The following is a 26,517-nucleotide window of genomic DNA, read 5'->3' as shown; positions in this document are numbered from 1 at the left end:
TGATGTCATTCAACCAGCAGATCACTCTCAGGCCTTCCAAAGAGCTCCTCCTGACAGATTGATGTCATTCAACCAGCAGATCACTCTCAGGCCTTCCAAAGAGCTCCTCCTGACAGATTGATGTCATTCAACCAGCAGATCACTCTCAGGCCTTCCAAAGAGCTCCTCCTGACAGATTGTAATAAACATCAGTGATTCTTAACATGTATTTTCTAATCCAGATTAGATGTTTTTTCATGTGTGTTTTTTTTTTTAAATCCCTGTTTTTAAGACAGTTCTGCTAAGTGATATGGGGTAGCAGGTAAAAATGACTTTTTACATTCTAGGAAAACCAAAATGTACGACCACGAATTGAATCATACCTCTGGGGGAGGGAGGGGGTCCGGCTGGACATGCACACAGTCTACTATTATTGATACAGCCATGTGTCACAAACAAGTCATTTGACTATACAACAAACAGTTTTATTCAACAAAAAAAAAAGTATTTTGTTTTATATAACTTATATTAATACAAAAATAAACAATGAACTTTGACTGGTTTTTTTTCCTCAAAAAGAAAAAAAAAATAACAACCAACAAAATGAATTATTTTTGACAAAGTAAAATGTCAATTTGAGATACAAATGAAATGTATAGACATTGCGATCTATCAATACAACAACAAAAAAATAAGAGAATGTAGGCAATAGTTATTGGCTTAATGTTCTGTATTATATCACAATATCTGGCCATGACACACAATTACGTACAAGATCAAATTAAATGATCGAAAGCAATTTTACAAAAAAAAATTTGAAGATAAATACAATATTTATAATTGATATGTTACAAAAATTCCCCTTAGTAACCGCAAGTGTTTATGTTAAAGTGTTGCAGTGTGTACGATGATTTACCCCTCGCTGTTTCTAGAAGGAATTAAAACTCTTGTCCTAAATATTTTAAGTGGATCTGGAGAAAAAAAATTCAAGACAAGTGTATAAATATTTAGCTACAACTTTGGCAAAATCACAAAAGTCTACAATTGTATAACCACATACAAAAACACATTAGGGGATAAGGAGACAGAAGTAAATGGACAACCTTCTGATACAAGAGACATAGACTTCACAGTAGCCTAAGAATGGAATATTATACAGTGCTAGCAAAAACAGGTGAAAAACATTGCAGATCACACTTGCTTATTAACTGTAAGCTGCAGAAGTGGAAGTAGGTTATTTTTACCAACAGACAGTAGCTTTTCATCTCTGTTAGTGTGCTTTTTGAAGGCAAAAAAATATATAAAAAATCATTGACTTACAATTTCTACCTACAATAAGTTAGAACGTAATATTTTTGTTTTGTTGATAAAGTAAGTCGTCGTGATGAAATCTCCTCTGTCAGCCAATCAGATTATTTTTGTATTTACCTCTTCATGTTAATGTTTTTTTTTTTTATGTTTACTTTTATTTTTAAATCATATATTTCATATTATTTCCAGTTGTAAATGTGTTCACACTGTCTTGGCCCCCCTTTTCTCTTTACCACAAATTAAAAAGAGAAAGAAATAAGGAATTCACATTTATAGAGACGCTCAACTGTTGTGCATCGTGTAAAGAGAAACATGTTCTGAGGTATTGTCATCAGTGTTGTTCATCAAATTGATCATCCTCAAAGATGCTCCCAACACATAGCAACAACTAGACAAAGCCAAGATCAAACCAGACACTTTTATACAAAATAGCAATTTTTCTTCCTTCCATTCATCAAGACTGAGAAATGGTAAAATATGACAAGAAATCAGTCAATAAAATTAAATTGTTAAATGACAGAGTGGCTTGCATGTCACAATTCATAATTGTTTGAATAAAATCTTTTGAAACAAAAGTCTTTTTTTTTCTCTCCTCTGAATAAACAGAATATGTTGTTGATTTTATTCATGATTGATGACACAGATTCAACCAGAATCTTCTAAAAGGTACTAAACAAGTCCCCCTGCAGCCCCTTTTGTGACGACTGGTGCTCAGGGGGGGGGGAGAAGAGTGTTCGTTTTACATGGGTGGGACAACGAGGCCAGACATCCCTAGAAGATAAAGAGATGGAAAGACAAACACCTTTAACATCACAGTTCGGTTCGTATAGCAATATACAATGCACAGAAATGTAGGGGAGTGGGTTGGATGGTTATAGTGGGAGGGGTTGGGGGAGTGGATGGGGGTGGGGGTGTAGTGGGAGAGTGTGTAGGGGAGTGGGTGGGGGTGTAGGGTAGTGGGAGAGTGTGTAGGGGAGTGGGTGGGGGTGTAGGGTAGTGGGAGAGTGTGTAGGGGAGGGTGGGGGGGTGGGGGTAGTGGGAGAGTGTGTAGGGGAGTGGATGGGGGTAGGGGGTGGGAGAGTGTGTAGGGGAGTGGGTGGGGGGTAGTGGGAGAGTGTGTAGGGGAGTGGATGGGGGTGGGGGTAGTGGGAGAGTGTGTAGGGGAGTGGGTGGGGGTGTAGGGTAGTGGGAGAGTGTGTAGGGTAGTGGGTGGGGGTGGGGGTAGTGGGAGAGTGTGTAGGGGAGTGGGTGGATGGGGGTAGGGGGTAGTAGGAGAGTGTGTAGGGGAGTGGGTGGGGGGGGGTGGGGGTGTGGGGGAGTGTGTAGGGGAGTGGGTGGGGGGGGGTAGTGGGAGAGTGTGTAGGGGAGTGGGTGGGGGTGGGGGGTAGTGGGATAGTGTGTAGGGGAGTGGGTGGGGGTGAGGGTGGGGGGTAGTGGGAGAGGGTGTAGGGGAGTGGGTGGGGTGGCGGGGCCTGAGTGAAATTAGCTTTTCTAACATGACATAGTAGAAAGACTTCACTTTTTAAAAGAGGAGCTTTCAGATATTTTCAGGAGAAAAGCATCCTGTCTCCCCAACATGTGTGATATTTCTTTTAGCGTTTTGTTAATGGCAAACAGCGGCCTGAGGTCCCAGGAGGCAGTCCAGGCTGACAGCTGAGAAACAACATGGTCACGTCTGCTAACGTCAGATACCCTACCCAGGACTCTCTCTCTCTCTCTCTCTCTCTCTCTGTCTCTCTGTCTCTCTCTCTCTGTGTCTCTCTATCTCTCTGTCTCTCTCTGTCTCTCTCTCTCTCTGTCTCTCTCTGTCTCTCTCTCTCTCTCGTCTCTCTCTCTCTCTCTCTCTCTCTCTCTCTCTCTCTCTGTCTCTCTCTCTCTCTCTCTCTCTCTCTCTGTCTCTCTCTCTCTCTCTCTCTCTCTCTCTCTCTCTCTCTCTCTCTCTCTCTCTCTCTCTCTCTCTCTCTCTCTCTGTCTCTCTCTCTCTCTCTGTCTCTCTCTATCTCTCACCAGCAAAGGACCAGACACTTCTCAGGTTCCCTCAAATTGAAATCCTTGGTAGTTTTTTTTTACGCCAACATTACTGCAAGGCATTCTACCATACAGCAGGTCTCTGCATTTTACAGCTTTTTAAGTCTTATCACAAGGTATCTGAGGTGCACATAATCTGAAATTCTAGAGTTTTGCGTGTTATGAATACGATTTTATACATTTGTATGATGATATACGGTATGCATCTACTTCTAAGACATATATAGTGTATATATATATACTGATTCCTATATTCAATCAGATCAAATGAACCAGCGATAGCAGACACCCGAATAGCGGATGATTTGTCATGTTGGAGGTGGGGATGATAAAGTGTTGGCCGAAATAATCACGCTCAAATTGAAAAATAATTCGACAAAATAATGAGCGTTTCCAACACCCTGAATGAAGGTGTCGATTACAACTCACATTCCAGTGTTCCAACTCGTCAACAAGGCCGCATAGGATTTATGTTAATGCAACTCATTACAGCCAATAGCAGGATTTATGTTAATGCAATTTATTACAGCCAATAGCAGGATTTCTGTTAATGCAACTCATTACAGCCAATAGCAGGATTTCTGTTAATGCAACTCATTACAGCCAATAGCAGGATTTCTGTTAATGCAACTCATTACAGCCAATAGCAGGATTTCTGTTAATGCAACTCATTACAGCCAATAGCAGGATTTCTGTTAATGCAACTCATTACAGCCAATGGCAACATCCGCTTTAGGAGCCGCTTCGTGATTTGACAACTCTAATGCAGTTCCACCTTCAACACAACCGCTATGCGGATATCGGCTAGTGGATCTGATTAAATGGAGCCCTGAATTGTAGTGTTCAGGTGCTAGGGAGAGTATCCTATAGCTGAACTGTAGTGTTCAGGTGCTAGGGAGAGTATCCTATAGCTGAACTGTAGTGTTCAGATGTTAGGGAGAGTATCCTATAGCTGAACTGCAGTGTTCAGGTGCTAGGGAGAGTATCCTATAGCTGAACTGTAGTGTTCAGATGTTAGGGAGAGTATCCTATAGCTGAACTGTAGTGTTCAGGTGCTAGGGAGAGTATCCTATAGCTGAACTGTAGTGTTCAGATGCTAGGGAGAGTATCCTATAGCTGAACTGTAGTGTTCAGGTGCTAGGGAGAGTATCCTATAGCTGAACTGTAGTGTTCAGGTGCTAGGGAGAGTATCCTATAGCTGAACTGTAGTGTTCAGATGCTAGGGAGAGTATCCTATAGCTGAACTGTAGTGTTCAGGTGCTAGGGAGAGTATCCTATAGCTGAACTGCAGTGTTCAGATGTTAGGGAGAGTATCCTATAGCTGAACTGTAGTGTTCAGATGCTAGGGAGAGTCTCCTATAGCTGAACTGTAGTGTTCAGGTGCTAGGGAGAGTATCCTATAGCTGAACTGCAGTGTTCAGGTGCTAGGGAGAGTATCCTATAGCTGAACTGTAGTGTTCAGGTGCTAGGGAGAGAATCCTACAGATGAGCTGCCAGAAGAAAGCAGATTGATATACTCGGGTCCTTCAACTCACTTTAACAATTAGGCCTGTTTCTCCAGTGCTTTGGACTTATTTGTGGTGTCATGGTTGGAATGCTTTTAAGTTTGCCAGTTGGACTTGATGACAAGGCATTCCTCATTAATTTCTGCAGACTACATATTAATAAGTGTACACATGTAACAGCATGAACTTTTAATTTCCCACTTCATTAGCTCTCTGCGTTATTAATATTGGATGCACACACTATGACTAAAACCTGTTTTCAAGCACGACACGTCGGCCTCGACACCGAGCAGGAAAAATAAAATCCAGAATCACACTTTCGTTGGAAACTGGTTGACGCTGATGTGTTTTTGCTTGCACAATGACTCCCTCTGTATTTTCTGTTGAGTTTCTGCTTTTTCTCAATTAGAAAAGCCATATATATATATATATATATATATATATATAGACTGTGTTGCGTTGCGTAATGTTGTCTTGGTGTTAAACTGCACAACTAGCAAAAAAAACACACAGTGGATAAAATGTGTACGCTTTTAACCGAGAGCAGAAAACCGAGGACGATACTCCAGCTAAATCAGAGGGAAGTTTGACGTGTGTTGCTTTCCAAAGGGCTGGGAACGTGCCGATCTCTAATCCTGGCTACATTATTTTTATTTAAATACCGTTCTGGAGTGCTTGTCGGAGTTACAGGGAGTCTATTCACCAAGGACCAAGGACTGGAAAGGGCTCACTAGGGTCAGTGGAAGAGGGTGGGGGATAGGTGGAGGGGGGTGATGGGTGGAGGAGGGGGTGATGGGTGGAGGGGGGTGATGGGTGGAGGAGGGGGTGATGGGTGGAGGGGGGGTGATGGGTGGAGGGGGTGATGGGTGGAGGGGTGATGGGTGGAGGAGGGGGGTGATGGGTGGATGGGGGGGTGGGTGGAGGGATGGGTGGATGGGGGGATGGGTGGAGGGGGTGATGGGTGGAGGGGGGGTGATGGGTTGTGAATATTAAAGCATATGAAGTACAATTCAGATTAGATGTGACAGAGGGCTGGATCCCAGGGCTGCAGTGGATAATGCAGAAGTACGACAGCTATGGGACCTTATGTGATTGGTTTGTTTATCATTACAGTACTCAGCTTAGGATACATGTTGTATCTATCAGGCTTTCAGGGTTCGGCTCAATTCTGAGTTTCAGAATTGAAGTGAATTCAATCCATGAATTTGAACTGAATTTGAACTGGCCACAAACCCACAGGAAGCATCATTTGAACTGAAGGAATTATAATACACATTTCAAAGCATATCAAACTAATTCAACTCAGACATTAATTTGACAAACCTTTTATCAAAATTATCTTCCACTTATTAACAAGCAATATACGCAAGATATCAAATATTAGTTTTTAAGATGTCAAACAGTATTTTTCATTGTCATGAAAGATTTCTAGATTACTAGATTGTGTTTGATCAAATGCATTCTGGGAAATACATATTTTATATTTAAAAGATTATTTAATTTATCCTTTATTTAACTCGGCAAGTGAGTTAAGAACAAATTCTTATTTACAATGTCGGCCTACATATTTCCAGACCACTGTAATTATTTAAGATAGTTTTAGAAGAATTATTATTATTATTATTTTATTTTGTTAATGTTTCAACCATATGCTACATGGCATTCGTAACCATACATGATGTCAAAATGAACATTCCTTTAGTGATAGAAATAAATATTAAATAATAATTACAATTTCATGGAATTTAATTGAATTACATCTACTTCCTTTAATTCCAATTATTTTTCAAATTCTGCTTTCTGTGGTATGTGGCCAAATAAACAAAACATTAAATGAAGAAAAAAAATGGAATTGTAATTAAAGAGCAATTTACAAATTAAATCCGAATTGACCCCATCCCTGTATGTACTGGTATTCTATACTATGGTGTTCTGATGCAAAACAAATATATGGGGGGAGAGTAACCCACCAAGAGACTCCTAACTTCCCTAATTGACCCCAACCCTGTATGTATTGGTATTCTATACTATGGTGTTCTGATGCAAAACAAATATATGGGGGGAGAGTAACCCACCAAGAGACTCCTAACTTCCCTAATTGACCCCAACCCTGTATGTACTGGTATTCTGTACTATGGTGTTCTGATGCAAAACAAATATATGGGGGGAGAGTAACCCACCAAGAGACTCCTAACTTCCCTTAATCATTAATGGTTTGATAAATAAATACATAAATAAATAAATAAACACATACATGCAGGCATAATGTACCCATCAATCCATCCATCCGTCCACGCAATCATCATCCATCCTCAAATATATCATCTATGTCCACTCGTACTCTCGTTTAACCCAGACTGGCGGTGCATGGTTGCCCATGGTTTTGGGTGGAGGTGGGCAGGCAGGCAGGTGAGAGAGATGCCAGTGGGCCAACAGGTCAGAACAGAACAGAGAGATGCCAGTGGGCCAACAGGTCAGAACAGAACAGAGAGATGCCAGTGGGCCAACAAGTCAGAACAGAACAGAAGGACAGAATGACTATGGAGGGCACTGTAAAAGGAGGGGAGGACGGCTCACCTTGAAGTCCATTGCCATTTGCACTGGTGCAAGAAGGTGGTGGAGAAGCTTGGGGCCTTACAACAGGGGCAAAGGCGCTCTTTTGTTTCACTGCAGAGATGACATTGGCAGGTGAGAATGAGAAAATGCCGTGTGTACTGCTACAGTTTGTAGAGAGGCTGACCGAAGAGGCTGCCATGGTGGGGCTCGACGGCACTACTGCAATAAAGCAAACAGAAGCACCAATCAGAGAGGCGTTTCACCACGGCAAAGATCATTAAAAAAATCAAGATGTTTTAGATTCATTTGATTAAATGAATTGATAAAGGCCCTTGCCTCTTTTCAAATCAAAACGTATATATAGATTTGGAAAGAAATCAGGAGACATCAAGATGATTGTGATAAAAATACAAAAAAAGATCAGAATTTAGATGGGATTCGACAAATAATTACATTTACGTAACTAAGAAACCAATTTGTAATAATAATAACAACAGCAAAAAAATTCCAAATCATATTTGGAGTTTGTGGGATTGTGATATGAAATGTTCTGCCTCGGCCGCTCTGGATAATAGGTATCTGACAATAGACTCTTGACTTGGGGGAAAATCACTCACGAAAAATTTGCTTCTATAATTTTTGGGGCATTTTCTTTTTGGGGGCGTGCACCATGTCATCATTTTTTAAAAACTTTTCCATTTATTTTGCGTGTAAATTTGTAAGTCTGATTGATTCATATTTTTTTTTTTTTTTTAAGTTGGGTCTTGGGTTTTTAGCCTCCAGAGTCACCCCTCCTTTTATCCAGTAGCACACATTCCAAAATAATACAAACACTAATCACAACAATAACAGGGGGGGGTTAGGCAAAAATAAAGAAAATCAAAAATCAAGAAAATCAAAAATCAAGTCAAAAATCAAGTAAAATCTAAAAAATGAAGAAAAATCTAAGCGTCTCAGACTCGTAGACACGGAGGAAGTCGAGGTGGTGCGTCGTTACCTTGATACTTACTGCCGTAGGGGGAGTTGGCAGAGGAGCCGTTGAGGAAGCCTGGTGAACTGGGTACTCCCAGATTGGACATGGGGTTGCCGTAGCCGTTCATGCTGTTGCTAACGGTGTTGTAGTTGGCCTGTTGTGGTGTGCTGCTGGGGACGTAGCCTCGAGGGGACACACTGCTGGTTTGACGGCTGTATCCTACTGTTGAGAGGGGGAGAAAAGGACTTAGGGAAGGTAGAACCACAACATTAGGCTATTTTATAGATAAATAGTCTACTATATGCCCGAAGTGACGACATATTCCTTATTTAGTGCCCTGCTTTTGATCAGGGACCATAGGGACCATAGGGAACATAGGGCTCTGGTCAAAAGTAGTGCACTATGTAGGGCAGGGGTGTCAAACTCATTCCATGGAGGGCCTAGTGTCTGCAGGTTTTTAGTTGTTCCTTTCAATTAAGCCCTAGACAACCATGTGAGGGGAGATCCTTACTAATCAGTGATCTTAATTCAACTACGAAGGAGGAGCGAATGCCCGCAGACACTCAACCCTCCGTGGAATGAGTTTGACTGGCGACGTAGGGAATAGAGTGCTATTCAGCACAGAACCTTAAAGGGAAGCCTGACGCTGGACCACAGTGTTCTACTGTGTTGTTAAGACTCTGTGTCCATCAGCCCGCTGACGGACACCACTCCTGTATTATGTCTTGTGTCCAGTAAGTACACAGATGTGTGCTTCTCCTCATTGAAACACACGGAAACCCAGCAGGAAAACCCTAAGACATAGACAACCAGGTGACAACCAGGTGACAACCAGTAAATACAACCAGTAAATACAACCAGTAAATGCAACCAGTAAATGTAACCAGTAAATACAACCAGTAAATGCAACCAGTAAATACAACCAGTAAATGCAAACAGTAAATGCAACCAGTAAATGCAACCAGTAAATACAACCAGTAAATACAACCAGGTGACAACCAGTAAATACAACCAGTAAATACAACCAGTAAATACCACCAGTAAATACAACCAGTAAATGCAACCAGTAAATACAACCAGTAAAGACAACCAGGTGACAACCAGTAAATACAACCAGTAAATACAATCTGTAAATACAACCAGTAAATACAACCAGTAAATGCAACCAGTAAATGCAACCAGTAAATACAACCAGTAAATGCAACCAGTAAATACAACCACTAAATACAACCAGGTGACAACCAGTAAATACAACCAGTAAATACAACCAGTAAATACAACCAGTAAATGCAACCAGTAAATACAACCAGTAAAGACAACCAGGTGACAACCAGTAAATACAACCAGTAAATACAACCTGTAAATACAACCAGTAAATACAACCAGTAAATGCAACCAGTAAATGCAACCAGTAAATGTAACCAGTAAATACAACCAGTAAATACAACCAGTAAATACAACCAGTAAATACAACCAGTAAATGCAACCAGTAAATACAACCAGTAAATACAACCAGTAAATACAACCAGTAAATACAACCAATCCTGTATGCAGGATTGTCTGTATTGACTGTGTAGCCATCACATAATATCCACATGGGTTTTTGCTTTTAAATGTAACCTTTATTTTTAAGAAAAAGGCAAGTCAGTTAAAAACAAATTCTTATTTACAATGACGGCCTACCCCGGACCAATGACGGCCTACCCCGGGCCAATGACAGCCTACCCTGGCCAAACCTGGACGACGCTGGGCCAATTGTGCACCGCCATATGGGACTCCCAATCACAGCCGGATGTGATACAGCCTGGAGTCAAACCAGGGATTGTAGTGACGCCTCTTGCATTGTGATGCAGTACCTTAGACCGCTGCGCCACTCATAGATTTCTATAGGTCTACCAGGAAGACCTGTGTACTCTCCTAGCATCTAGCTAGCTATAGGTCTACCGGTGAGACCTGTATACACTCCTAGCATCTAGCTAGCTATAGGTCTACCTGGAAGGCCTGTGTACACTCCTAGCATCTAGCTAGCTATAGGTCTACCAGGAAGACCTGTGTACACTCCTAGCATCTAGCTAGCTATAGGTCTACCAGTGAGACCTGTGTACACTCCTAGCATCTAGCTAGCTATAGGTCTACCGGTGAGACCTGTATACACTCCTAGCATCTAGCTAGCTATAGGTCTACCTGGAAGGCCTGTGTACACTCCTAGCATCTAGCTAACTATAGGTCTACCAGTGACCTTAGCAGTGGCAACACAGAACAGATGTCAACACTGACCTTAGCTGTGGCAACACAGAACAGATGTCAACACTGACCTTAGCTGTGGCAACACAGAACAGATGTCAACACTGACCTTAGCTGTGGCAACACAGAACAGATGTCAACACTGACCTTAGCTGTGGCAACACAGAACAGATGTCAACACTGACCTTAGCTGTGGCAACACAGAGCAGATGTCAACACTGACCTTAGCAGTGGCAACACAGAACAGATGTCAACACTGACCTTAGCTGTGGCAACACAGAACAGATGTCAACACTGACCTTAGCTGTGGCAACACAGAACAGATGTCAACACTGACCTTAGCTGTGGCAACACAGAACAGATGTCAACACTGACCTTTAGCTGTGGCAACACAGAACAGATGTCAACACTGACCTTAGCTGTGGCAACACAGAACAGATGTCAACACTGACCTTAGCTGTGGCAACACAGAACAGATGTCAACACTGACCTTAGCAGTGGCAACACAGAACAGAAGTCAACACTGACCTTAGCAGTGGCAACACAGAACAGAAGTCAACACTGACCTTAGCTGTGGCAACACAGAGCAGATGTCAACACTGACCTTAGCTGTGGCAACACAGAACAGAAGTCAACACTGACCTTAGCTGTGGCAACACAGAGCAGATGTCAACACTGACCTTAGCAGTGGCAACACAGAGCAGATGTCAACACTGACCTTAGCAGTGGCAACACAGAACAGATGTCAACACTGACCTTAGCAGTGGCAACACAGAAGAGATATTATTAAGTATGATCATCCCAGGCGGCTGCTAAGTGAATAGTTGCGAGCGTTGGGTGGGTCGGCGGGTCATTCCCAGCCGAGCCAGGCAGGCAAACAGAACAGGGGAGGCAGTAACAGCGTCAAGCCCCCAGGGATCAGTTATAAGATCCAGCAAGAGAAGATAGAGAAGCAGCAAGCAGAGAGTCAGAGCCGGCCAGGTAATATTTAAAGGGTAAAGCTAGATTAGTTGTTGTCGGCAGCTTTAATATTAAAGGGTAAAGCTAGATTAGTTGTTGTCGGCAGCTTATCTTCACTCATGGTGCGCGTCCCAAATGGCACCCTATTCACTATATAGTGCACTACTTTACCAATGTAGTGCACTACTTTCCCTATATAGTGCACTACTTTACCAATGTAGTGCACTACTTTCCCTATATAGTGCACTACTTTACCAATGTAGTGCACTACTTTACCAATGTAGTGCACTACTTTACCAATGTAGTGCACTATTTTACCAATGTAGTGCACTACTTTACCAATGTAGTGCACTACTTTACCAATGTAGTGCAATACTTTACCTATATAGTGATCTACTTTAGCAATGTAGTGCACTACTTTCCCTATATAGTGCACGACTTTCCCCAATGTAGTGCACTACTTTCCCTATATAGTGCACTACTTTCCCTATATAGTGCACAACTTTCCCCAATGTAGTGCACTACTTTCCCTATATAGTGCACGACTTTCCCCTAGGTAGTGCACTATGCAGGGCATAGGGAGCCATTTGGGAGGTCCCCATGGCCACATACCCTGGTCATTACCCTGTGATGTTTCTGAGACGTTGACGGCGAGCTGGCTGCCGAACGAGTTCACCCCCATCATGCCGCCGTGCGACGCCGTGTTTCCCAGTGAGGGGATCTGGTTGTGGTTACGCGGGACGCTGTACAGGGCCTCGGCGATGTCGGCCGCTCGCTTCAGGATGATCTCCTGAAAGTAGAGGAGAGGACGCGTTACAAAGGATCCATATATATGACTTTAATATTTAAACATTTAGTCTCATTGTGACCTTGTGTATTTGAACACATACGCAGATATGAAGGTTACAGTAATTACAGTAATGGTAGTTGTGTTTATTATGGACCCCAGCAGCTACTCTTCCTGGGGTTTATTATGGATCCCAGCATCTACTCTTCCTGGGGTTTATTATGGATCCCTGCAGCTACTCTTCCTGGGGTTTATTATGGATCCCAGCAGCTACTCTTCCTGGGGTTTATTATGGATCCCAGCAGATACTCTTCCTGGGGTTTATTATGGATCCCAGCAGCTACTCTTCCTGGGGTTTATTATGGATCCCAGCAGCTACTCTTCCTGGGGTTTATTATGGACCCCAGCAGCTACTCTTCCTGGGGTTTATTATGGACCCCAGCAGCTACTCTTCCTGGGGTTTATTATGGATCCCAGCAGCTACTCTTCCTGGGGTTTATTATGGTTCCCCATTAGTTCCTGCCAAGGCAGCAGCTACTCTTCCTGGGGTTTATTATGGATCCCCATTAGTTCCTGCCAAGGCAGCAGCTACTCTTCCTGGGGTTTATTATGGATCCCCATTAGTTCCTGCCAAGGCAGCAGCTACTCTTCCTGGGGTTTATTATGGATCCCCATTAGTTCCTGCCAAGGCAGCAGCTACTCTTCCTGGAGTTTATTATGGATCCCCATTAGTTCCTGTCAAGGCAGCAGCTACTCTTCCTGGTGTCCAGCAAAATTAAGGCAGTTTATACAGTTTTTTTTAAACATTACAATACATTCACAACAGAATTCACAACACATTAAGTGCGTGCCCTCAGGCACCTACTATACTAACACATATCTACAACACAAAATCCATGTGTACGTGTGTGTGTGTGTGTGTGTGTGTGTGTGTGTGTGTGTGTGTGTGTGTGTGTGTGTGTGTGTGTGTGTGTGTGTGTGCGTGCGTGCGTGCGTGCGTGCGTGCGTGCTGTAGTACTGTGGAATAGAGTTCCATGTAGTCATGGCTCTATGTAGTACTGTGGAATAGAGTTCCATGTAGTCATGGCTCTATGTAGTACTGTGGAATAGAGTTCCATGTAGTCATGGCTCTATGTAGTACTGTGGAATAGAGTTCCATGTAGTCATGGCTCTATGTAGTACTGTGGAATAGAGTTCTATGTAGTCATGGCTCTATGTAGTACTGTGGAATAGAGTTCCATGTAGTCATGGCTCTATGTAGTACTGTGGAATAGAGTTCCATGTAGTCATGGCTCTATGTAGTACTGTGGAATAGAGTTCTATGTAGTCATGGCTCTATGTAGTACTGTGGAATAGAGTTCCATGTAGTCATGGCTCTATGTAGTACTGTGGAATAGAGTTCTATGTAGTCATGGCTCTATGTAGTACTGTGGAATAGAGTTCCATGTAGTCATGGCTCTATGTAGTACTGTGGAATAGAGTTCTATGTAGTCATGGCTCTATGTAGTACTGTGGAATAGAGTTCTATGTAGTCATGGCTCTATGTAGTACTGTGGAATAGAGTTCTATGTAGTCATGGCTCTATGTAGTACTGTGGAATAGAGTTCTATGTAGTCATGGCTCTATGTAGTACTGTGGAATAGAGTTCTATGTAGTCATGGCTCTATGTAGTACTGTGGAATAGAGTTCTATGTAGTCATGGCTCTATGTAGTACTGTGGAATAGAGTTCCATGTAGTCATGGCTCTATGTAGTACTGTGGAATAGAGTTCCATGTAGTCATGGCTCTATGTAGTACTGTGGAATAGAGTTCCATGTAGTCATGGCTCTATGTAGTACTGTGGAATAGAGTTCCATGGAGTCATGGCTCTATGTAGTACTGTGGAATAGAGTTCCATGTAGTCATGGCTCTATGTAGTACTGTGGAATAGAGTTCCATGTAGTCATGGCTCTATGTAGTACTGTGGAATAGAGTTCTATGTAGTCATGGCTCTATGTAGTACTGTGGAATAGAGTTCCATGTAGTCATGGCTCTATGTAGTACTGTGGAATAGAGTTCTATAGAGTTCCATGTAGTCATGGCTCTATGTAGTACTGTGGAATAGAGTTCTATGTAGTCATGGCTCTATGTAGTACTGTGGAATAGAGTTCCATGTAATCATGGCTCTATGTAGTACTGTGGAATAGAGTTCTATGTAGTCATGGCTCTATGTAGTACTGTGGAATAGAGTTCCATGTAGTCATGGCTCTATGTAGTACTGTGGAATAGAGTTCTATGTAATGGCTCTATGTAGTACTGTGGAATAGAGTTCTATGTAGTCATGGCTCTATGTAGTACTGTGGAATAGAGTTCTATGTAGTCATGGCTCTATGTAGTACTGTGGAATAGAGTTCTATGTAGTCATGGCTCTATGTAGTACTGTGGAATAGAGTTCTGTGGATGTAGTCATGGCTCTATGTAGTACTGTGGAATAGAGTTCCATGTAGTCATGGCTCTATGTAGTACTGTGGAATAGAATAGTTCCATGTAGTCATGGCTCTATGTAGTACTGTGGAATAGAGTTCTATGTAGTCATGGCTCTATGTAGTACTGTGGAATAGAGTTCCATGTAGTCATGGCTCTATGTAGTACTGTGGAATAGAGTTCCATGTAGTCATGGCTCTATGTAGTACTGTGGAATAGAGTTCCATGTAGTCATGGCTCTATGTAGTACTGTGGAATAGAGTTCCATGTAGTCATGGCTCTATGTAGTACTGTGGAATAGAGTTCATGGCATGTAGTACTCTATGTAGTACTGTGGAATAGAGTTCCATGTAGTCATGGCTCTATGTAGTACTGTGGAATAGAGTTCTATGTAGTCATGGCTCTATGTAGTACTGTGGAATAGAGTTCCATGTAGTCATGGCTCTATGTAGTACTGTGGAATAGAGTTCCATGTAGTCATGGCTCTATGTAGTACTGTGGAATAGAGTTCCATGTAGTCATGGCTCTATGTAGTACTGTGGAATAGAGTTCCATGTAGTCATGGCTCTATGTAGTACTGTGGAATAGAGTTCCGTGTAGTCATGGCTCTATGTAGTACTGTGGAATAGAGTTCCATGTAGTCATGGCTCTATGTAGTACTGTGGAATAGAGTACCGTGTAGTCATGGCTCTATGTAGTACTGTGGAATAGAGTTCCATGTAGTCATGGCTCTATGTAGTACTGTGGAATAGAGTACCGTGTAGTCATGGCTCTATGTAGTACTGTGGAATAGAGTTCCATGTAGTCATGGCTCTATGTAGTACTGTGGAATAGAGTTCCATGTAGTCATGGCTCTATGTAGTACTGTGGAATAGAGTTCTATGTAGTCATGGCTCTATGTAGTACTGTGGAATAGAGTTCCATGTAGTCATGGCTCTATGTAGTACTGTGGAATAGAGTACCGTGTAGTCATGGCTCTATGTAGTACTGTGGAATAGAGTACCGTGTAGTCATGGCTCTATGTAGTACTGTATGCCTCCCATAGTCTGTTCCGGACTTGGGGACTGTAAAGAGACCTTTGGTGGCATGTCTTGTGGGATATGCATGGGTGTCCGAGCTGTGTGCCAGTAGTTTAAACAGACACCTCGGTGCATTCAAACTGCTATCATTTGTGGATGTTTCAGTATAACTGAGTCATCTGAAACTGCTACAGTACAAGGTCATAATTTAGCTGAAACATTGGAGAGAGAGAGAGAGAGAGAGAGAGAGAGAGAGAGAGACAGAGCGAGAGAGGAGAGAGAGAGAGAGAGAGAGAGAGAGAGAGAGAGAGAGAGAGAGAGACAGAGAGAGAGAGAGAGAGAGAGAGAGAGAGAGAGAGAGAGAGAGAGAGAGAGAGAGAGAGAGAGAGAGAGAGAGAGAGAGAGAGAGAGAGAGAGAGAGAGAGGGAGAGAATAAAAAGTACTACCTAGGTCAATTCGTCTGAATGCATCAGAGCCTGATAAAGCTGTGCTCCATACATTTATTTGTAGGGAATTTGCATTGGTTACAGAAAGCACCTTTTGGCCCTGGTTCAAGGTTATTCTCTCATTTGAATAGGTCTCTGTGTGTGTGTGTGTGTTTTGACTGATTACCTCCTCTATCTCAGATGTGTGCAGTAGCCAGGAATAAATACGTTGGGAGAAAGAAGGAGAAATAAATATTCAACCTCTCCGAGAGCAATGACACCACAGTTCTACATACAGTACAATGGCCTGGAGCTGGCTTTGAAATAGAGAAGGAAAGTGGAGGGTTGCAGGGGGAGGAGGGGGGCTGATTTAATTACCGCAAATGTACACAAAGAGAGAGAGACAGAGAGAGAGAGAGACAGAGAGAGACTGAGAGAGAGACAGAGAGACACAGAGAGGGAGAGAGACACAGAGAGAGAGAGACACAGAGAGAGAGTGAGAGAGAGAGACTGAGAGAGAGAGACAGAGAGAGAGAGAGACAGAGAGACAGAGAGACACAGAGAGAGAGAGTGAGAGAGAGAGACTGAGAGAGAGACAGAGAGAGAGAGAGAGAGAGAGACACAGAGAGAGAGACACACAGAGAGAGAGAAGTCTGCATGTGATAGACTGTGCAGAGCGCAGGATGCTGTGTCTTTACCTGGTTGTTGTGGGGCATCCCATACAGAGCCTCCACAAGGTCAGCTGCTCTCTTCAGCAACACCTCCTACAGGAGAAAACACATGAGACCAGAGTCAGACACACAACACAGGAAGGAAAAGGAGAGACACACCAACGCAGAACGACCAAACAATCTCAGAGTCCATCTTTTTATCCAGGTCTTCCTTTGGAAAGAGGTCACCTGACCTCAACTGGACTCTCCGGTTAGATAAAGGTTAAATATACAACTGGACTCTCCGGTTAGATAAAGGTTAAATATACAACTGGACTCTCCGGTTAGATAAAGGTTAAATATACAACTGGACTCTCCGGTTAGATAAAGGTTAAATATACAACTGGACTCTCCGGTTAGATAAAGGTTAAATATACAACTGGACTCTCCGGTTAGATAAAGGTTAAATATACAACTGGACTCTCCGGTTAGATAAAGGTTAAATATACAACTGGACTCTCCGGTTAGATAAAGGTTAAATATACAACTGGACTCTCCGGTTAGATAAAGGTTAAATATACTGAATTAAAAAAATATAAACGTAACATTTACATTTACATTTAAGTCATTTAGCAGACGCTCTTATCCAGAGCGACATGCAACAATTTCAAAAGGTTTTACTGAGTTACGGTTCATAGAAGGAAATCAGTCATTTCAAGTAAATGGTTCTCAGGATCTTGTCTCTTTGGTGTATTCAAATTGCCATCGATAAAAATCCTGTTGTGTTTGTTGTCCGTAGCTTATGCCTGCCCTCACCATAACCCCACCGCCACCATGGGAGCTCTCTGTTCACAACGCTGACATCAGTATACCGCTCGCCCACACAGAGCCATACATGTAGTCCGCGGTTGGAGGCGGCTTATGGTAGAGAAATTAACCTATGAACATGCTAATTTGCACGCTCCCTCAAAATTGTAGACTGTGGCATTGTGTTGTGTGACAAAAACTGCACATTTTAGAGTCGCTTCTTATTGTCCCCAGCACAAGGTGCACCTGTGTAATGATCATGCTGTTTAAACAGCTTCTTGATTTGCCACACATGTCAGGTGGATGGATTATCTTGACAAAGGAGAAATGCTCACTAACAGGGATGTAAAACACATATAGAGAGAAATAAGCTTTTGTCGAACGTATCAGGAACATTCCGGGGATATTTTATTACAGCTTCTGAAACACGGGACCAACACTTTACACTGTTGTGTTTACATTTTTATTCAATGTGGATAAAAAAAATTAAAAACTTTTTTTTGCAAATTCATTGTTTAAGGAAGTTGGCTAGTCTAGTAGGTACTGTACATAACCTACTACTGTACCAGTTCTGATAAGGATTCTAATAACCAACATAAAGGGTTTTTAATCTAACCCATTTTATTAGGCTCAGTTACACATCAGAGGGCTGCCAGACTGTTAAGTAGTTCCAATAGACTCCAACCTTAATGCTAAATGAGTTTTTTATGCTGCTGGGTATTTAACAAACAAACACACGTTGCCCGATATGAAAGGCGGCCAGGCTCTGCATTCGGCTGCTAATTCCCAGCACTTTAGTGGCATAGAACAATGAGTCATTTTCCATATCTTAATTAAACTGGCAGAGGCCTTAAAGACAACATCTCACCCCTAATTCAAGCCCCACATTTGCAAGAGAGTTCAATGCTCATTCTTCTTTCTTCCCAACAATAAAGTGAATTAGCTTGGGTTAATCTAGTTCTTTCATAATGACATTACGACATTTTTCAATTAACCTCTTTCACTGCCTGTTGTAGAGGACTTCATAAATGACTTCCCATCCAGCCAGCGATGAGTGCCAGTGCCCAGGGACGTGGGATGCACAGGACCCTGTCTTATCCATGTCTGCATGCCTCCACCTCTACTTTATAACAACACGGATTGACCTGCTGCTTTAAGGCCCCCGACCGAAATGAGAATACGTCTTGCCAAGTGTCAACAATACAACACTGAGAAGCTTCAGACAATTCCTCTCGGTTTGGGCTGGTTGTTGTTTTCAAAGCGCCGAAAAAAATAAGAACTAAATCAGTATTCTTGGGATACTTAGCTTATTATTTTGTTGAGTGGAAAGGTGTAGATAGTGTTAATTTAATCAAATAGTCCAATGAAAGTCTTGTTGAAAATCCCATTGAAAAGACCTCTTTCGGCAGGTACCATCGATATACATGAACTATTCTGTCTTGTTCCCCACCACACAAAGCTTCGTCAGATCACAGCAAATAACCACGGCAAACATCACTGTATAAATAACGACAGGCGGCAGACTGGTAGACTCAATGTACAGGTAGACTGCTTGTTTTCAGAAGAACGCTGGTGTGACCACGGAGACCCTGATCGTGGTTGGATTGTTTTTTCAAGAACGTTTAAATCAGGTGTGTGACCACGGAGACCCTGATCGTGGTTGGATTGTAAAATGTAGACTGCTTGTTTTCAGAAGAACGCTGTGTTACCACGGAGACCCTGATTGTGGTTGGATTGTAAATGTAGACTGCTTGTTTTCAGAAGAACGCTGGTGTGACCACGGAGACCCTGATCGTGGTTGGATTGTAAAATGTAGAATGCTTGTTTTCAGAAGAACGCTGTGTGACCACGGAGACCCTGATCGTGGTTGGATTGTAAATGTAGACTGCTTGTTTTCAGAAGAACGCTGTGTGACCACGGAGACCCTGATCGTGGTTGGATTGTAAAATGTAGACTGCTTGTTTTCAGAAGAACTCTGTGTTACCACGGAGACCCTCATCGTGGTTGGATTGTAAAATGTAGACTGCTTGTTTTCAGAAGAACGCTGTGTTACCACGGAGACCCTGATCGTGGTTGGCTTGTAAAATGTAGACTGCTTGTTTTCAGAAGAACACTGTGTTACCACGGAGACCCTGATCGTGGTTGGATTGTAAAATGTAGACTGCTTGTTTTCAGAAGAACGCTGTGTTACCACGGAGACCCTGATCGTGGTTGGATTGTAAAATGTAGACTGCTTGTTTTCAGAAGAACGTTGGTGTGACCACGGAGACCCTGATCGTGGTTGGATTGTAAATGTAGACTGCTTGTTTTCAGAAGAACGTTGTGTTACCACGGAGATCCTGATCGTGGTTGGCTTGTAAAATGTAGACTGCTTGTTTTCAGAAGAACGCTGTGTGACCACGGAGACCCTGATCGTGGTTGGATTGTAAAATGTAGACTGCTTGTTTTCAGAAGAACGCTGTGTTACCACGGAGACCCTGATCGTGGTTGGATTGGTGTGTCATTCAGAACAACATACACCACGTTGAATCCTTTATTGATCCAGATTAATGACAGGAGACAGGGTTTCTTGTGTAGCTCAATACGTTTTATACACCCGGTCGTCTAAACCAGGAAATTGCCGGATGGATGGCTCTTAAAATGAGCATTTACCTCTGAAATTGGTGTCTATGCTTGATGTTGCATGCATCTAGTTTGCATACAAATAAAGAATTACACTTGTCATGAGGCAGGTACAATCAATGACTGGGCCAGCTGTCTTAATCTACTCTCATCAACCCAGGCTGCTCTCTCTCTCTCTCTCTGTGTGTCTCTCTCTCTCTCCCTCTCTCTCTCTCTCGCTCTCTCTCTCTCTCTCTCTCTCTCTCTCTGTCTCTCTCTCTCTGTCTCTCTCTCTCTCTCTGTCTCTCTCTCTCTCTCTCTCTCTCTCTCTCTCTCTCTCTCTCTCTCTCTCTCTCTCTCTCTCTCTCTCTGAGAAGAAGATAAAGTGTTTTCCTGCCTCGTTAATAATGACTCATAATCTCTTCCGTCATATCACAAGAGTTTTTACATGCCTCCCCATTTTGAGCGACGATTATCACAATTAAAACTGCCACATTATACACAAGCCATTTCTCATTCCGGCGAAACAGGAAATGCTGCGTCTCACCCCTCCACTACTTGTCCATATGTTACTCTGTTGTAGGAGGAAACATCAGGATGGGTTCAGGAAAATAACCTCTCATCTTTAATCTGTCATTTACCGCATAGCGTCTTTAACTAATGAACCTGATTTGCAGGGCTGCGTTTAAGTGCTGATCATATTGCACGGTGAGAAGCCAGAAGAACGTAAACCCAATCAGTCAAGGGTGCTTTGAATGAGTTGGTTGTGTTTGTTTTGTTCCGCCGCGGCCCCACTCATGCAAAGAGACTCATGCTGTGAATATGATTAACAGAGCGAATGGCTGTTCGAGGTGCATTTCAATGTAAATTCAGAAAAGTGTCAAAGACGATAAGTGTAATTGACTTCCCCCCGTTTTTTCACAGGGACGTTTACAGAGTCTGGGTTAAACGGGAACTATTAAAAGCTCAACGTGAACTCAGAGCTTGTTTCATGATAACTGTGATAGTGTTATTATTACAAGTGTTCATTGTTATGCCCACGGACGACAAGCCATTTAAATAGTGGGGAGGGGGAAGGGGGGGATGTGGTACTGATTATCCTCGCACTCGACTATCTTGAGGAGTACATATCATCTCCGTTAAGGAAGGTAACCAAGGTGATGTGCCTCCAGGTGATTATGTCATTATAAAACTGTAAAGCAATTATTCTGTTAGTTCTTGCCTCTGGTTATGAATACATTTGAGCAGGTGCAGTAGATGTAGCAACCAGACAAAAAGAAGATGAATTTTAAATGCATATGTGTAATGGCTCGACATGGACGCATTCCCAATAAAATAATACAATATCTCGTGTATGGAGATTGAAAAGGAATTTAAATGGATTTGGATTTGTGTTTGCCAAGTGAAACGAAAACGAAAACAACCAAGGGGGATAGGTGCTGGTGATGCCTTTAATTCTGCTAGCGGAAAATAAGCTAGGTTACCACTAGATGATTTTGAAGCTAGGTTACCACTAGATGATTTTGAAGCTAGGTTACCACTAGATGATTTTGAAGCTAGGTTACCACTAGATGATTTTGAAGCTAGGTTACCACTAGATGATTTTGAAGCTAAGTTACCACTAGATGATCTTGAAGCTAGGTTACCACTAGATGATTTTGAAGCTAGGTTACCACTAGATGATTTTGAAGCTAGGTTACCACTAGATGATTTTGAAGCTAGGTTACCACTAGATGATTTTGAAGCTAGGTTACCACTAGATGATTTTGAAGCTAGGTTACCACTAGATGATTTTGAAGCTAGGTTACCACTAGATGATCTTGAAGCTAGGTTACCACTAGATGATTTTGAAGCTAAGTTACCACTAGATGATTTTGAAGCTAGGTTACCACTAGATGATTTTGAAGCTAGGTTACCACTAGATGATTTTGAAGCTAGGTTACCACTAGATGATTTTGAAGCTAGGTTACCACTAGATGATTTTGAAGCTAGGTTACCACTAGATGATTTTGAAGCTAGGTTACCACTAGATGATTTTGAAGCTAGGTTACCACTAGATGATTTTGAAGCTAGGTTACCACTAGATGATTTTGAAGCTAGGTTACCACTAGATGATTTTGAAGCTAGGTTACTACTAGATGATCTTGAAGCTAGGTTACCACTAGATGATCTTGAAGCTAGGTTACCACTAGATGATTTCTAGGTTACCACTAGATGATTTTGAAGCTAGGTTACCACTAGATGATTTTGAAGCTAGGTTACCACTAGATGATCTTGAAGCTAGGTTACCACTAGATGATCTTGAAGCTAGGTTACCACTAGATGATTTTGAAGCTAGGTTACCACTAGATGATTTTGAAGCTAGGTTACCACTAGATGATTTTGAAGCTAGGTTACCACTAGATGATCTTGAAGCTAGGTTACCACTAGATGATCTTGAAGCTAGGTTACCACTAGATGATTTTGAAGCTAGGTTACCACTAGATGATTTTGAAGCTAGGTTACCACTAGATGATTTTGAAGCTAGGTTACCACTAGATGATTTTGAAGCTAGGTTCCCACTAGAGGATTTTGAAGCTAGGTTACCACTAGATGATTTTGACAAAGGAGTTTGTGGATGTATCAGGCCGTAATAGTATCATCAAGTCCTCTGTTTCTGTTCCAGTGCAACCAGGACAGACTACACCGTTTTCAAACAAGTCCCCCCCCCCCCAAAAAAGAGAGTGAGGATTCACCAGTCCCCCCCCCCCCCTTTTGCAATCTTCTTCCGTATCACATGACAGCTCCTAGTTATTGCCTCCTCTCTGGATGGTTATATATCCATGTGGATGTGTGTGCTCCTCTCTGGATGGTTATATATCCATGTGGATGTGTGTGCTCCTCTCTGGATGGTTATATATCCATGTGGATGTGTGTGCTCCTCTCTGGATGGTTATATATCCATGTGGATGTGTGTGGTCCTCTCTGGATGGTTATATATCCATGTGGATGTGTGTGCTCCTCTCTGGATGGTTATATATCCATGTGGATGTGTGTGGTCCTCTCTGGATGGTTATATATCCATGTGGATGTGTGTGGTCCTCTCTGGATGGTTATATATCCATGTGGATGTGTGTGCTCCTCTCTGGATGGTTATATATCCATGTGGATGTGTGTGCTCCTCTCTGGATGGTTATATATCCATGTGGATGTGTGTGGTCCTCTCTGGATGGTTATATATCCATGTGGATGTGTGTGGTCCTCTCTGGATGGTTATATATCCATGTGGATGTGTGTGCTCCTCTCTGGATGGTTATATATCCATGTGGATGTGTGTCCTCCTCTCTGGATGGTTATATATCCATGTGGATGTGTGTGCTCCTCTCTGGATGGTTATATATCCATGTGGATGTGTGTGCTCCTCTCTGGATGGTTATATATCCATGTGGATGGTTATATATCCATGTGGATGTGTCCTCTCTGGATGGTTATATATCCATGTGGATGTGTGTGGTCCTCTCTGGATGGTTATATATCCATGTGGATGTGTGTGCTCCTCTCTGGATGGTTATGTATCCATGTGGATGTGTGTGCTCCTCTCTCATTGGATCAGTGTTTAATGTTACCCAAACTAGGGAGGTGAACTCCCATTCAGGCTCTCTGTACAGGATGTATAGTATGAAGCAGCAACGTGGTCTGTGATTGGTCAAGGCCAATACAAAGCTCACCATAATGGTTTTCTGTCGCATCACAATCACTCATCAAACTATGTGTATTAATGATCTCTATGGGGGGGGGGGGTAGGAAAATCAATGATGTGGTAATATTATTAACTGTGGGGTGAAGCTAATAGAGGTAGATGGCAGCTAGTCTGACGCTTTGCCTCAATGTTAATATACACTTTACATTCAAACACCCTCTACCCTGCCCCATTATTTCATCACCTAGCACTCTCTCCTCTCTCGCTCCTTTCTCTCTCTCTCGCTCCTTTCTCTCTCTCTCTCTCTCCTCTCTCTCCTTCTCTCTCTCTCCTCTCTCTCTCTCTCTCCTCTCTCGCTCCTTTCTCTCTCTCTCGCTCTCTCTCTCTCCCTCTCTCATTTCTCTCTCTCTCTCCTTCGCTCTCTCTCCTCTCTCTCCTCTCTCCCCTCTCTCTCTCCTCTCTCTCCTCTCTATCCTCTCTCGCTCCTTTCTCTCTCTCTCGCTCTCTCTCTCCTCTCTCTCCTCTCTCCCCTCTCTCTCTCCTCTCTCCCTCATTTCTCTCTCTCTCACTCTCTCTCTCTCCCTCTCTCATTTCTCTCTCTCTCTCCTTCTCTCTCTCTCCTCTCTCTCCTCTCTCCCCTCTCTCTCTCCTCTCTCTCCTCTCTCGCTCCTTTCTCTCTCTCTCGCTCTCTCTCTCTCCCTCTCTCATTTCTCTCTCTCTCTCCTTCTCTCTCTCTCCTCTCTCTCCTCTCTCCCCTCTCTCTCTCCTCTCTCTCCTCTCTCCCTCTTTTCTCTCTCCCTTTCCCTCACCTCTCTCCCTTCATTCTCTCTCCTCTCTCTCCTTTCTTTTTCCTTTCTCCCGCTCTCCCTTCTCTCTCCCTTCATTCTCCACTTTCTGCAACATCTAACGCTGATGTTCTTTCATTCCATTACTCTTCTCATTCAGAATATATAGAAGGGGTCAATTGCTGCTTTTACGCGACGAGGAGCGTTGCTCTGACCGGGGGCCGCAGAGCGCTGAGACGGCTGGCTTAACCATGATGAATCACCCGACGCTTTCATTTACATGCTGCAGAACCCCACATCGAGGTCCATTAGAAGGGCAAATCAAATATTTATGTTTGTTTTATTGAAACTGCTAGATTCCATCTCTGTTTCTGCCATCGTCTCATGAAGGGGGGGGGGGTCCTGAGCGGTGCGTGAGTAAGGCTATCTAAATTCCCTCTCACCTGAACGCTAAGAGGCCGACAACGTTATTTGCGAAAGTGGAAAGAGGTGTATTTCCTGGATTGTTCGCATGTTCGATTTTTTTTGGGGGGGGGGGGGTGTTAGGACTACATCTCATATGTGGTATAAACACGTCCAAACGGAGAGACAGGGTGCTCTGAGAGGGACAGAGGTGTGAACGGAGCAACGTTGCCCAGGCAACCTTTTTATTGGTAACAAGAGATAGTTTAAAGCGTTTACTGAAATAAGAAAATTCTGCGTAGATATTTCTCTCCTCCGCTGAGACAAAACGAAACAAAACTCTGGTGGAATTAAAACTCTGTGTCGTTGTTTGTGTCGCACTGCTTTGCTTTATCTTGGCCAGGTCGCAGTTGTAAATGATAAATTGTTCTCAACTTGCCTACCTGTTTAAATAAAGGTGTTCTCAACTTGCCTACCTGTTTAAATAAAGGTGTTCTCAACTGGCCTACCTGGTTAAATAAAGGTGTTCTCAACTAGCCTACCTGGTTAAATAAAGGTGTTCTCAACTAGCCTACCTGGTTAAATAAAGGTGTTCTCAACTAGCCTACCTGGTTAAATAAAGGTGTTCTCAACTAGCCTACCTGGTTAAATAAAGGTGTTCTCAACTAGCCTACCTGGTTAAATAAAGGTAACTAGGTGTTAAATAAAGGTCAACTAGCCTACCTGGTTAAATAAAGGTGTTCTCAACTAGCCTACCAGTTTAAATAAAGGTGTTCTCAACTAGCCTACCTGGTTAAATAAAGGTGTTCTCAACTAGCCTACCTGGTTAAATAAAGGTGTTCTCAACTAGCCTACCTGGTTAAATAAAGGTGTTCTCAACTAGCCTACCTGGTTAAATAAAGGTGTTCTCAACTGGCCTACCTGGTTAAATAAAGGTGTTCTCAACTGGCCTACCTGGTTAAATAAAGGTGTTCTCAACTAGCCTACCTGGTTAAATAAAGGTGTTCTCAACTGGCATACCTGGTTAAATAAAGGTGTTCTCAACTAGCCTACCTGGTTAAATAAAGGTGTTCTCAACTAGCCTACCTGGTTAAATAAAGGTGTTCTCAACTAGCCTACCTGGTTAAATAACTAGCCTACCTGGTTAAATAAAGGTGTTCTCAACTGGCCTACCTGGTTAAATAAAGGTGTTCTCAATTGGCCTACCTGGTTAAATAAAGGTGTTCTCAACTGGCCTACCTGGTTAAATAAAGGTGTTCTCAACTAGCCTACCTGGTTAAATAAAGGTGTTCTCAACTAGCCTACCTGGTTAAATAAAGGTGAAACAAATAAAGGGCTATAAT

General features: G+C 42.7%; 1 protein-coding gene across 9 annotated transcripts in view; it reads right to left on the bottom strand.

The window, feature by feature from the left end:
• Positions 1-1,369: 1,369 nt before the first annotated feature.
• The window catches only part of LOC115119788 (transcription factor COE3-like), a 114,776-nt gene continuing 89,628 nt past the window's right edge, over positions 1,370-26,517 (bottom strand). For 2 of the 9 annotated variants that reach the window (XM_065022947.1, XM_065022949.1), the window contains exons 6-10: positions 16,949-17,014; positions 12,169-12,346; positions 8,377-8,571; positions 7,401-7,598; positions 1,370-2,061 (exon numbers count right to left, since the gene is read on the bottom strand). In XM_065022947.1, the coding sequence (XP_064879019.1) occupies positions 2,030-2,061; positions 7,401-7,598; positions 8,377-8,571; positions 12,169-12,346; positions 16,949-17,014 (669 nt within the window). In that variant the 3' untranslated portion in view covers positions 1,370-2,029. Of the gene's footprint in view, positions 2,062-7,400; positions 7,599-8,376; positions 8,575-12,168; positions 12,347-16,948; positions 17,015-26,517 lie in introns of all 9 variants that reach the window. The other 7 variants (XM_065022952.1, XM_065022953.1, XM_065022950.1 and 4 more) reach the window with 6 other exon arrangements.

This window comes from Oncorhynchus nerka, linkage group LG10, assembly GCF_034236695.1.
Source record: "Oncorhynchus nerka isolate Pitt River linkage group LG10, Oner_Uvic_2.0, whole genome shotgun sequence".
NCBI lineage: Eukaryota > Metazoa > Chordata > Actinopteri > Salmoniformes > Salmonidae > Oncorhynchus > Oncorhynchus nerka.
The sequence above is the reverse complement of the archived record's forward strand: the minus strand, read 5'-3'. Positions and strand labels throughout refer to the sequence as shown.